This window comes from Chroicocephalus ridibundus, chromosome 13, assembly GCF_963924245.1.
Source record: "Chroicocephalus ridibundus chromosome 13, bChrRid1.1, whole genome shotgun sequence".
Classification (NCBI taxonomy): Eukaryota; Metazoa; Chordata; class Aves; order Charadriiformes; family Laridae; genus Chroicocephalus; species Chroicocephalus ridibundus.
In genome coordinates, this window is record NC_086296.1 from 6,314,832 (window position 1) to 6,328,603 (window position 13,772).

At 53.0% G+C, this 13,772-nt stretch overlaps 1 protein-coding gene across 18 annotated transcripts in view; it reads right to left on the bottom strand.

Moving 5' to 3' along the window:
* The window catches only part of NCOR2 (nuclear receptor corepressor 2), a 254,224-nt gene that overhangs the window by 124,671 nt on the left and 115,781 nt on the right, over nucleotides 1–13,772 (bottom strand). For all 18 annotated transcript variants that reach the window (XM_063351296.1, XM_063351293.1, XM_063351289.1 and 15 more), the window contains exon 5: nucleotides 6,319–6,498. In XM_063351296.1, the coding sequence (XP_063207366.1) occupies nucleotides 6,319–6,498 (180 nt within the window). The remainder of the gene's footprint in view (nucleotides 1–6,318; nucleotides 6,499–13,772) is intronic.

Here is a 13,772-nt window from a genome sequence, read left to right on the forward strand (position 1 = left end):
GGGCCGCGGAGGGACGGGGAGAGGGAGGAGAGCTGCGTAGCATCCCCTGCCACGCAAGCGCAGCGCTCTTCTGCCCCAGGCACCCGGCCTGGTGGCTGGTGGGTCACTGCTTTTTAGGCACGGAGGATGAGGACAAGCCTCCCGGAGAGGACTCCAGGCTAGAAATAACGATTTTACTGGAAACGCTTAAAGGGAACCGCAGCTCCAGCCTGGCTCCCTGCTGCTACCTGCCTCTGGAGCTGCCGCCCGCTGCTGAGAGCAGTGGAGGAGCGAGGGGTGAGCAGCAAGGCTGCTCTCCACCTTCGGCATCATCCTGCGATGCTGTGGTTGGAGGAGATGCTTCGGGATGACTGTTCTGGATGAAATGACTTGTGCACCGGCCGCCCCTGCACCGCGCAGCCAGATGAGCCAGTAAGCACGGCAGAGCAGGCAGTAACACTGCGAATCCTGGCATCTCTGGGCAGAGTCAGCCCGATGGGACGTGTGGCAGCCCTCCCGGCCAAGGTGAGAGATGCAAAGTGCTCAAGAGGGCAAACAACAGCGACAGGACTCCCGGGCCACCAAGATACCCTTTGGTGAACCTTCACAGAGAGCCCAAGTGCTCAGGTTGCAAATGCCTGCAGCATGAACATACCTCACAGCTCCAGCTGTCCCGGCAGGCACAGGAAGAGCTCCTGAGGGCATCAGCACAGCATGAGCTGCCTTCCAGCTGTCAGCCATCATACTCTCCTGGGAAAGTGGCTTTGAGACTCATTCCTCTCCTCCCTTCACACAGGACAAGGTGTCCTGAGCAGAAACCACCAAGTCAGTCCAGGCTCCAACTACAGAAAGCCCAGTAGGGATGGACGTCCGCCACCCAGGTGACCTGCCCTCAGAGACAAGTGCCGAGAAGCTCGTTTTGTTGGCTCTTCTGCTTTCTTACTGTCTTTACTGCATTGCCACGGCTCCACAATTCACGGTATCTAGGCTTTCAGGTGCAGCAGCTGTGTGCAAAAATACACTGCGCCGTCCCCTCCAGCACCACGTGTCTGCCTGTGCTGGGACAACGCAACCCAAGGTGTGTCTCTCATCCCAAGCTTCATTCCCACTCACAGCAGAAACACCCAGAAGCCCAAGAGCCGCTCCACGAGCATGTCCACCACGGCCCCACCACACATGCAGTAAAACGCATCCAGCCTCAAAGCTGGCTCCAATGCCAACTACGCCCCTGGGAGACGGAAAGCGGAAGGGAGCATGTCCACATACGCACCTTTAAAGATCACTGATCTTTTAATGCATTCCTCCCCACCTGCGAGCCGCTCAGGCCACGGCAAACTTTATTTATAAAGCAGCAGATCTAAGAAAGCACTTTTGAATATCACTGCGGTCAGTGGGTATATCCGACATAGGACCCACACCTCCGGCTCTCCCGATGGGTGCGAGGCAGGAGGAGACATCTGAGCCCTTCCAGTAAGTTTGAGGAACTGCTCAGCCGAAAGAGGAAATAACAGATTCCTCCAGGCTCCTCCTGGGGCCTCCGGCTCCTGCGAGGAGGGAGGGAGAGCTCACGCCGCGCACGGCAGCTGCGGGGCAGCACAGGCACGGGAGAGGGAGCGGCTGGCAAAAAAACGCCTATGATTTTTTCACTGCTGGGCTACAAATCCCCAAATCTTTGTATTTTTTTTCCTGCAGCTAATGCATCCCCTGTTGAAGCAAGGGGAAAGCCGAGCGAGTCTTTTACTAGGAAGAGAGTGCACCTGGGATTGAGAGCCATCGGCATGCGCCAGAGGCGAGCACACCACCGTCCTCCCAGAGACAGTGGTGTCTGGTGGTCCGAGAAGAAGGTGGACACCTATTCCTCCTTCAGATCATCTCTGCTCCTGTTAGCAACACCTTTAGCAACACTAGGGCTGTAGGATGCAGTCCAAGAAAACACTTAAGCACCCAGACAGGTCCATTGGCTTGGCTGAGAATACGCACACCGCTTAAATTAATGTATTTCAGTGGATGAAGCAAGCCCTAGCTGTGGGCTCCACTCATGCCCCAGCTCCCCACGGGTGGGGGTCTCTTCCCACACAGGGAAAAGCAGCAGCATAGGGAACACCGAGATACAGACAAAAAAAAGCCACCATCATCAGCCAGACGGCTGAGCACCAACCCGGCCAGGGAGCAGGCTCTGGCAGAGGTGGCACAGCCTGGGCTGCGCATGTTGGCATCAGCGTGCCCATCTCAGGATCTTAACCTAGGGGTTACTCCAGCCACGCATGAGGATGGCCACAAAACAGACAGCTTGGACTGTCTGCACCCTGGAAGAGGGTGAACCTTTCCCAGCACTGTGGGAATCCATCCTTTCCTGCCCGCAAATAGCAGCATGGCCGCAGCACGCGTCAAAGGCTCTAACCACGAATACAACAGCCCGAAAGCTCCCTTCTCTTCTCAACCACGGCTTTCTCAGGTGGCCCAAATCACAGTGCCTTGCAAAGGGGACAAGAGCTCTTCGAGAAGCCACGGCTGAAACCACAGGCTGCAAAGCAGTTCTCAGCGTCAGCCCCGGCGCAGACACAGCACTTCCAGGCACCTGCCTGCGCTTGCTCGGCGTCCTCAGATCAGCCAAGGCACCCCATCACTCACCCACCTGATAAACGCCAAAAACTCCAAAGAAAGAGCCACAAAAGGGAGATCAGTCAAATCCTCTCCTTCTCTTGGGGAAATATTTGGGGGGAAAAAAAAAAAATAATAATAATGTCAGAAACTTGGCTACATTGTTCTGGAAAGCCACAAAAATTCTACAAAGCGGTCGGGTGTGTTCTAAGTGATTTCAGACAAGAGGATTTGATGGTGTATCAGGAAATGAAAGTTTGCCAGTAAGTGGAGGCTCATTAAAAGCAGCTCGTTAGAAGAAAAAATACAAATCTAATTATAGCTGAAATACAGTAGAGGATTAAGCTCTACTCTCTGTGGCGCAACACTGTACGGGCATTAAAGGGCCAGATGCGGGAGGCGGGGATGCGGGCAGGGTCTGCAGGCAGCACACCTGACCACGGCAGGTTCAGCGTGTGACAGCTACCCCTGGGAGCTGCGGGAAACGGCAAAGCAAAATAGGTCAGGGTTCCCAGACACGGACAAAATGGATTTCTTAAAGGTCTGCCACAAAAGCTAGGCTGGGACTGTGACCTTTACAGGGAGAGAAGCAGGATGAGAGATGAGTCTTGACATCTCCACACTCTGTCCCTCCCCACTCCCAGCAGTGGCTGCCTGTGAGTCCCCCTCCTCTCCCAAATGAAAGCCAGCCCAGTGATGTTGAAGGGATGCAAGATGCCATCGTTAGCCATAGCGCTGGCTCCTACAGCATCCACCGGCCAACCCATTTCCAAGTGAAGGAGGTGCCCTCTCCAGGTAGGAGTCCCTTTGGCTGGGCCACATGCTGCAGAGGGGCCATCGGAGCCCGCAGTGCTGGCCAGGAAGATGGGTGACATGTCAGGAAGACCCATCACCGCACATACCAGCCCCCATGCTGAAGGGACCTGCCTGACAGAGACAAGGTCATCACACACACACAGAGCTGCCACGCTGCCTTGTGTTGGGCAGCCATCACCCGGGTACCACCATGCTTCACCTGCCGGGAGAGAGCTTCCAGCCCCAGAGCATCTCTGAAAACCACTTTCAAAGACTCAAGGGGAGAACAGAGGAAATGAGACAGGAGGTAGATGGAAGGGGAAACCCTGGAGCTTTTCCACCCAGCCAGCTCCACCTCCATCACCAGGTGGGAGTGTTGTACTCCCGGAGAGCCCTTCGCCGAGCTCGGCGCCCAGGGAGGCTCAGGCATCACTGCGCAGAACAACCCAGCAGTTTATTTCTCCTTCAGATCCTCGGTACCGCTGCCAGGAATAAATGCATAAGGATTATCCTTCCCTGTCAGGAAGAGGGGGAGCGAGGACTCAGCGAGAGATTTAAGCGCATATGGCGCATGAATGAGCGGGGGATGGCTGATGGAGGTGGCCTTCTGCCAGGGGTGCGCAGGGTTTGGGGAAGGTTTCTCAGCTTGCTGAAGACGTTTGCTTCTTGCAAAGCCCAGGCAGAGCCTTCCTTGCCATTTCTGGAACAACCGAAAAAAAGAGAGATGGTGGATTTGGGTTGGTTGGGGTTCTTCTTGCACAGCCTTTCCATACAAATGTATTTAATTACCCTGAGAAGGCCTCCCAAAGACAGAGGGGAAAAGCATTAGGATATTCCGGCTGCGTACAATTTCTCCCCTGCTCCGCTGCCCGTTCCTGCAGGAGCGGTATCTATTTCAGGCTGATTGCTTTCCCTCGCTCGTCTTTCTCCTGCACTGACAGCTCAGATGCACAAAACGTTCCTGGAGCATCTCAGACAGGACACCTTCCCCCCCTGAAAATGCTTCCTCCTAGATGCGCCAGCTCTGCCGGAGGACCGGGCTGGGGAAGGATCCTGCCCGAGGGAAAAGGAGGCCAGGGAGGGTTGGGGGGAGATCTGCTACCAAAAGACTTTGCCACCATGTGCCAAAACAAAACAAAAAAAAAACAGAAAACAAACAAAAAACAATCAAAAAAAAAAAAGAAAAAAAAAGAAGAGGGGAGGGGAGGCTTTTACTGCCAACAGCCACTTTCACCTTCTTCCCCACTCAGCAGAGCATTTTTGTGGGGAGGAAGAATCGTAAAATGCGTTCAGAGGGAAGAAATAAAGCAACCAAGCAGCCAACAATAAAAAAAAACCAAAAAACAAAAAACATTTCCTTACGGAAGGACAGCTTGATTTTAACAGCAAGAAGCATATGCTGCTCCCGTCGGCTTCAATAGCAGCTCCTCAGCATCTCTGCAAAAAGTCAGGCAGCGGACGGTCAGAGCTGTCAGTCCTCCAGCCTGCTGCGAGCAGGACCTTCACCGCCGTGCCGGGCACGCATCCCGCTCTGGAAGCCCTTCTCCAGAGTGGGAAATAACCACAGTTTGCATCTCCTTCCTCAAATGGGATTTAAAATCACGGACCAGCAGCCAGACTGCCAGGTGTGAGAGGACACATTTTGTCTGAGCTTCCTCAGGAGGGAGAGGGGGAAGGGCTGGCTTCACCCAGCTCCCACCAAACCCAGCAAGAGGAACCTCTGGGGTTTCCATTGCTCCAGATGTTCCTTTGGCCCCTGCGAGCCAGCAGAAAGGCCTGCTTCCTCACACAGCTGCTTCTGTCCCTTCTTGGCTCCCTCTCCCCAAGCACTCTGATACCTCTGCAGATAAAAAGCAACACACACACACACAAAAAGGTCCTTTGCATTAAACAAACCATATTGTTTGAAAACAAAACCCAAACATCCTCCTTTGTCTTGCAGGAAAGAAAGGGATAGTATCTGGTATGGGAAAATATAAACCTGCTGGGGAGGAAGGTCAAGTGCACGTTCATCCTTGAGGAGCACTGGCCCCATCTGACAGCCCAAGTAGAGCTTTTGCTCCATTCCCAAATTCCTGCTGCACACCCCTCGGGAGAGGTGGCTCCTCTCAGGCAGTCTGGGATTAGCCGCCGTCAGGGAGTTTAGAAACCGTCCCCAATCAAAGGAAATAAAACAACTGATAAAAGAGAGGCAGAGAGAAATGATTTGCTTTAGGAAGCGAAAGCCTTTAAGTCTGTGGGTTTTTTCACAGACGTCCCCCAAGGTTTTGTCACATTAATCTCTTAATGGGTTTATGGTAATTGTATACATGGCAACGCTGAGCGGGCGATCCTTCTGCTGGGGAGTGCTCTCGTGCAGGGGTAAAGCACTAACCGAGGAGATCACGTTCAAATCCCTGGCTCAGGCACAGCCCTGACTGGAGTCAGCCCAGATGCTGCTCACGGCTGCAGAGCTGGAAAGCCCCGGAGAAGGGGGCTGGCTGCACAGGAAGGGCCATTAGGACATCGCGGCAATGTTTTCAACAGCCCAGGACTACCACAGTAGCAGCAATGGCACTAAGGAGAAGCAATTGCTGGAAAGGAAAAGGAAAAGATCTCGTGCTAACGCTGGGCTGTACGGACGACTCGGGCAACCCAGGCTGCGTTTCCAGCTCTGCCACTAACCACAGGCAAGTCACCGAGCACAGACTTCTCTCGCTTTAAGGTGCTCTGACGTGCAAAAGAGCCCACAGCTGGGTTTCTAAAGCTCCCTCATCTTGCAACTACCAGCTCCAGACTGCTGTCACAGCAGCAACCACCCCATGTCACGACAGGGAGCAGGGACACAGACCATCCTGGTGGCACTGGCACTTCCCCTCTGTGGACGTGGATGGGCAAGGACGAGGCGTAAGGCAGCACGCAGAAGCGAGGACACGTGCTCCCCTCCGGACCACAGCCTCTTACCTGCTTCTTCTTCAGCTTGGAGATCTGCTGCTCCACCATGGTGATCTCGCGGTCCACGCGGTCCATGTTCTGAATGAGCTCCTCCTTGGACAGCCGGGCCGGCAGCAGGTCCAGCTCAGCGTCGGGGTGAGCAGGGCTCACTGGCGACACGGGCTCCAGTTTGCCAGGCAGGCCACGATCCTGGGGAGCGTAAAACAACCAGGTCAGTTCTTTCCCAGGGGACTTTGGATCCTTCTCTCATCCTCCCATGCCAGGTGCCGCAGCTCCCTAGCCCATTCCCAGCCCTCTGAGACACACACCCCCCTTCAAAAAACCTGCTAGATTAAGCAGTATCAGCTGCCAGATCACATCATGGCAGTGCTCCACGATCTCCAGCATCTCCGGAGAGCAACAGGTTAGTCTCCCGGGGACGTGACAGCATCAATTCCTCTTGCCAAAGCCTTGGAGGCTCTCACCACCTTCAGTGCTACCCGCACTCCTACAGGATCAATAAACCCATCCATATTCAGGAGCTCCCAGCAGCACTGTCCCATCACATCTCAGCAGCCAGCTTAAGGCTACATCTTCTCTGCAAAAAGGAGGTAGCTACAGACATGTCCTCCTCCGACACAGCCATGGCCGTGCTGGAGAGAAGAGCAGCATTAATCACACTGAATGAGAAGAGGCTACGAGGGCAGCCCCCGGAAGGAATGAGGACTCTCATCTCCTTCATGGAGGTCCTCCTCCATCTCTTGTTAAACTCTTGAGGAACTCCAAGTGTTGGACGTCAAATGCATGCATCCAGAAACGGAGAGAAAGGGGAAAGGCGAGGTCAGCTGATATAAAAACAGACTGAACTGATGAAAACCAGCTTTTTACAAATTCCAGGTAACAAAGCTGTCAGCTCAACAGGACCCTTCAAATCAGAGACCAGACTGATCAGCATAACCTCTGTGGCCACCACAGGGAGCAGAGCTCTAATGACCATGAGCTGGGGGCAGATGGAAAACACATTGACACATTCAGCTTCGCCTCCAGCAATGCAACAACTTTGCTGCCCCCAACGAGGTGGAGTCCCACAAGCATCCCGGAGCCATGCCGCCTCACCTGCACACCCCCCTTCACCCCCCCTGCTCCAAAGGAAGGAGCCCGTCTCCTGCAAACACAGGTTGCACGCCTGGATGAGTCTGCCTACCACTGATGAACGCACCTGGGATGAAGCAGCTGTTTAATAGCCACCGGCCACACAGACGGGGATCACGGCACACCAACAGCCTACCCTGACCTGGGACACTCCTCTCTGGCAGCCACCCAAGACCTTAATTAAAAGTTTATCTATTCATTTGCTTAGCGAGAGGATGGGTTTCTTTTCCTGGAGGAAGCAGGAAGAGGAGCTGTGGCTTGGTTTGTAACCGTAAACCACCGCCAGGCCGGGCAGCCAGCAGGCTGCAGCTGCTGGGGACGGGAGAGAAGGGGGAGGCGAACAAGTGAAGAACTTCACACAACTTTGCTACCCTCATCACAGCATCCCTGTGCACGCGGACAAAGCCGACATTGTTCTGCACCAACTGGCGCTAAGTGTCCTCCCCTCCACGCTGACTCACGGCCACCGGCAAACAGCCAGGGCTACCCACCAACCCTCTCCCCGGGATGGTCCTCCTGCAGGGAAGAGTGCCAATGGTGCTCAGTGGCACTGAGATGGTGTGGACCCCTCTGTGCTCCTCTATATAACAACCCGATGGCCACGGGTTGTCTGCTAGCCATTGGTTGGTTCTGTTCTGCCTCAAACCAGGGCAGCAACCCACGCCAAACATGGCGAGTGTGCAGATGCCACCTTGGCACCGCTCAGCACCTCAGTAGCATCTGCTTGGTGGGGACGGAGCACGGTGAGGTCCCTCCTGGGGAGGCTGCACCCACAGCCCGGCACAGCCGCAGGGAACTCGGCTTCGAAGGCAATCCCTGCCCAGGTGGGGCTGCGCTGAGATGAGCTCTGCCCCATTTCCCTCCGTAAGGGATGGGCAACGTCATCCACAGCAAAGCCGGAACAAGGGGAGGCAAAAGAGGATGTTTCCCAACAAAGTGGCCGTGTCCCAGGACACCAGCATCCTCCACTGGTGCCTTTCTCCTCCCGTCCCCCGCTAAACCCTGTTTTAGCTGAAGGAGACACGGAGCCAGGCAGGGAGGAACCAGCCCCTGCTGGGTGCAGCCTGGAGGCATCAACGCGCTTCTCACTGCTGCCATCAAGGGACAGACAGCAAAGAAACAACCTGACAGCCCTTCCTCGCTGTGCTGCGCGGGGCTCATCCAGCCCGGAGAGCGCAGACACATCCGAAGGCTAAGCTGGTTGTTTCCAGCATCAGTTCAGAAGAGAAACCAGAAGAACATCAAAGCTTTCTGGAGAATTCCAAAGAGCAGATTCTGTTTTGGTTTACTTCCCCGGGATTAGACACCAAAATCGGTCAGCCCGCTGCAGCACGAAGGCTTTCTGTTCTCCACAACTGGGGAGGTTTTTGGGTTGTTTTTTTTCCAAGCCAAGAGGAGCAGGACAACCACAAAAAGCAACCACAAAAAGCAAGAGATAAATTAGGTGCTCATAAAATCTCGTTCAGATTAAGGCATGGGAAGGGGAAGTGGCAGTGGCTTGTAGGTAGGTTGGTTTTTCGAAAGGAAAAGCCAGCTACCTGGAAAAAACGCAGTAGAGAGAGACTTCTCTCCGTGCATGCGAAACAAAAGGTACACTCAAATCTGCTGCTAGGCAAGACAGGGCATCTTTAAACTCCTACTTGGCATAAACCCCTTTGCAAACCTGGTTTCTGATACTTCTTTTATCTTTTTACCTTGCAGAATCTGAAGCAAAACAGCAGTGAAGCTGAGTAAGGGCAACAGCGGCAAGTCACAGCACAACCACCATCATCATCTGGTATTAGGAGATGATTATGGCAATAGAGAGAGGCAATGTCCCTAGACCTCAAATAGCTGGTCACCGGCGTTTCACAAGCTCCTCTCTAAATAAAGGAAATGACAAGCAGCCAGAGGAAGGAAAAAACAAAACTGAAGGGAAAAAAAAGAAAAAAAAAAATCTTGCCCATGCACTGGTAAAACCCAAAAAGCAGAGCTCCTGGATTTACACAAGGCACGAAGAGGCCCCTCTGCTAAATCACAAAAATGGGTTGAAAAGAGGTTTGCAAGGACCAGAGTCTCCCCAGAGCCTGGGGTGGGCTCTAATGCATAGAGATAGTTTAGCTGGTGTTCTGTTTCCTAACACTCTCAAGATGCTGCTCAAAATATATTCCTCTGCTTCAGAGAGTATCATACTCAGGCTCTGAATAAAGTGTGAAACGTAAAATTCTTCTTATTAACATGAAGTCACAGACTTCGAAACCAGCGTGAGCCGGGAGAGCTGGAATAAATCTGCTGGAGGGAAGAAAACAATTACTGCATTACTCAAGTTGATATTTTCTCAGTAATTATACTGTTTCCATGTGATTTGTTTTTATACACGGCTAACAGCTACTGTAGTTCCTGTTTATCCCTGGCCTTATTATTATGTGATTTGTATGATAACAAGGGTGGGCGAGCGGGGGGCAGAGGCTGCATAAACCTTCCCGCAGCAAGAGGAGATGCTGGCACTGACGAAAACAATTATCACCGAGGAGTCTATCAAAGAGCAAGGGCAGGCTTTGGGGGTGGGTTTCTTCTCATTTTATTCCTAACATAGACAACATTAACGGAGCAAGCCTGCTACACACTATTAGGTAGTGGCGCTAAAAACATGGGAGAAAGAGGAGAAAGGATAAGGGTACGCCAACCTACCCTCAATACCATTGACGGTAAGCCCGTCAATGCCTTGAAGAGCAAGTAAGCCTTGGGGTAAATTTGATGTCCCTGCCTTCAAGACACACCCGCAACCAGGTCTACAAGAGAAAAGACGGTGGGAACCCCAACCCTGGTCCCAGGACATGCTGGAACCTGCACCAGACCATCGCCTCCTCTTTATTTCGCATTACCGACCCACCTTGCAATGCTCCCAGGGAGCCGGGGCAGTTGGTGGGATGGAGAAGGGTGTCCGTGCCACATGTCAGCCCAGCACCAAGGCTGGATGCAGCCCAGCCTCCACAAAGGGCAATTTTTCTCAGCTGCTTCCCACCCTCAGGAGACATCAGAGCAGTAGCTCTGCTCCATCTACCCCTAACTCTTGTGGCAAAATGCATTTTGAGCTTTCTGATCCCCTGACCGCACCGGCTGCCTCTTCAGGACTACACACTGGTGGAGCTTCCCAGCCTCCACACCCCAGTCGGAGCCTGCGTGGTTGGTGCGTACCACGAGAACAGACCCACAGGATCTCCAGCACGGCACCACAGTGTGTGCCCTACATATCGTCTTCGGTACGTCCTGGTCTCTCTCTGCCTTTCTAAACCGTGAGTGATGTTCCCCCCAAGCCCAGGATGGAGACTCGGGGATGCCGACGTCACCTCTTCCACAGCCTCTTCACTTTCTAATTACCAGCCGGCAGCAGCGTTTTCTGCTGGAGGGATTAAGAGGTGTTATCTCCAGTTCCTGCCCACTCACACATCTCACGTCCTCGCGAGCTGGAGAAGATTGACAAAACAAGCCGGAGCTGCTCAAATCGCGCTCAAATAAGTTCTCCCCCACAAAAAACTCCCCATGAACAAAGGGTGGGTTTGTGACCAGGATGGGCTGCCTGCGAGGACGCCTCCATCGCCCCAGCCTCCCACGGCAGCACAGAGCCAGTGAACATCGCTGAACTCCACCAACTAACACCAGCCCCAAAACCCCGTCCGTGGGAGCCTGGGCTACACCACAGGGATGGCAGCTTGTCCTCCCCGGCCAGGAACCCACGGCCACCCCAGCAAACGCAGAGCCCAGGGGCTTTCCCACACACCCTGGGATGAAAACTAAGCAGGAGAGCCAACACCCTGCACCTCCATCCATCAGGCTTTAAGGTAAAAACATGCATATAAAGCTGTTAAATAGACCAGATATAGACCAAAGGATGGTTTTTTTAATTGGAAAAGTGTCCAACACTTTCTGGCACATCAGCAGCCCCAAGATGACCGCACTGATAGGGGGAAGAAGTCCAAGGGGCTGAAAACTAACGTCTTGTTTCCCCGGGGAGACACGCAAGTACAAAGTCAGAGAGCCTGAGCAGTGAAAAGTACATCGAGTTATTGCAATTCCTTTGTCCGTGACCATCTGCTGCGCTAATGGCTCTTTCAGCAGCCTAACCCTTCAAACGGGGTTTTAATTCCTAAACTCTGCTGGCTCTCGGCTGGGCAGCCACCCGAAGGGCTGCCGAGGCGGGATGCGGATGTGCGTGTCGGTGCGTGCAGCCAGGCTCTGGGTGGCAGCTACGGTGCTGCTCACCAGCTACGAGCACACGGACGTCCCCGAGGGATGCCACGCGTGGGACCAGGGCATCACCCACCTCCTCCCTCCATCCCCGCGCTCCATGGCACCTGCAGGCAGGGGGAACAGGCAAAACAGGAATCGCTTTCACGGGATGCAGCCCAGTACGCGCTCTTATGGGAATCCATGAAGCCGGAGACTACGGAGCTGTCTGAAGACAAAGCTAATTTTTTTTTTAAAATAAACCTGTGACTTTATGAGAGGGCCTAAGAAATTCCTTTCCCTTGTAATCCCGCTGAATTCCACACAGCCAGGGCAGAAAACATCCCAACAATTTCTGAGCTTGCACGAAAGTAGGTCAAAAAACTTCCCCAATGTTTCAACAGCTTGAAGCAATTTAATTGCAAAACCAGTACCAAATGCTGACCCTCCCCTCCCCACCCCCACTGGCAGATTTATGAGGGTGGTAAAACCTTGCCAGCAAGTGTCACAGTTAAAAGCACTAACCAAAGCCTAGTATCTGGTCTTGCAAAACTTGCTTTGGGCTCAAAAAAGCCGTTCCACGATGCTGTCCTTACAGACGCTGCCTCCGCACCTCAGCATCGCAGGGTATTCCAGCAGCGGCAGCAAACACGGCTCACGGACTCAAGAGGTAGCCCAGAATAACGGCTCAAATCCGGAAAACCTTACTCAGGCAAACTCCCACCGAAGCCTAAGGCATTATACCGACAAATGGATGTTGCGCCTTTCATTACCTTCCTGCATTTCCCCATTAGTGAACAATAATTGCATTGAAGGCGACCGTTCCCTACTGACTCCGCCGGAGTGATGAATTCTCACCTACCCACTACAAAGAGGAGCTAATCGCTCCACCCCTCATTAAGGATTGCCTTCCTATCCTACATCGCCGGATCTTCAGTTGACCCTAAGTTTATTAAAACATTAACTGTCCGGATTGAAATTTTCCATGACGAATATTTGCTTCAGGCATTTTTAGGCTTTTTTTTTTTTTTTTCCTAAATAGTAAATTTCAGCCAAAACAACTCTGCCGCTTCCAAGAACAAGTTTAGAGGAAAACATGCATTTCTGCAACGTTCAGAGAGATTCTGGGAACCTTTTCTTTGAGCATCTTCGGCGCAGTCGATACATCTGGCAAGCCTGCTCTGTGCCAGCGATTCGCCTTTTGTTAACTCTGGAAAACGTGTCCAAGTTAAAAAAAAAATATATTAATAAAAATCTCATTCTGGTGCCTGCATAGGGGAAATTACTTCGAACTGAGCAAGTGAGTGGAGCGGGGTCCTGAGGAGCTCCAAGCCAGGTATCCCACCCTGTCCATACTCCTGCAAAGGGAAGGGCTGGGCTCGATGGACCTTACTGGCATGCGGGGAGTGCTCCGGGCCAACAGCAATAAGTGCAATTAAGTGTCCTAAAAGAGCCATGAATAACTGCAGGAGTCCTGGTTTGGACAGCAGGTAGAGCCTGAGACCACCCACCACACGGTAAGGATGAAGTTAAAGCTGCCAGCGACCGGCTCCGCATGGAATTTGTCCTGGGCACTGAAGGGACGGCGTTCCGATGCTTTCAGCAAATAAGGGGGAGGACAAATAAGCTGGGTTACGGGGGAAAGGACCTTCATAGGCCTTTTCATAAAGTCACGGATTTTTATTTTTATTTTTTTATAAATTTAAATAATAAAATCAAGCTTTGTCTTCAGCAAACAAGGTTGCCAGGGTAGCCTGCAGAGCAGCAAGCTCTTCCAATCCTCCATTTGAAACTTTAATGTCCTTTTAATAACTCGGGCACCCAGCAGCCACTCAGAGCATCATTTCACCTGTGCTACTGTCGCCCCCAACGATGCGCTGCCAAGACCATCACGGTCCCTGTAACACACCACCTCAGCCCTAAACGCCCATCTCCCCTTCGCAAACTCAAACCCGTCCGTTTAAATAAGCGGGGCTTCTGCCAGCCTGGAAGACAAGGAACAGGGGAGCCCCCCTCTGCCAGCCCTTGCAGAGCCCAGATGGAAAACGGCCAGGAAATGACCGCGCTGGGGAGGCAAAGGTTCGCATGAAAAAGGCACCAGGCACATAACCCATCGGCTTCAGAGC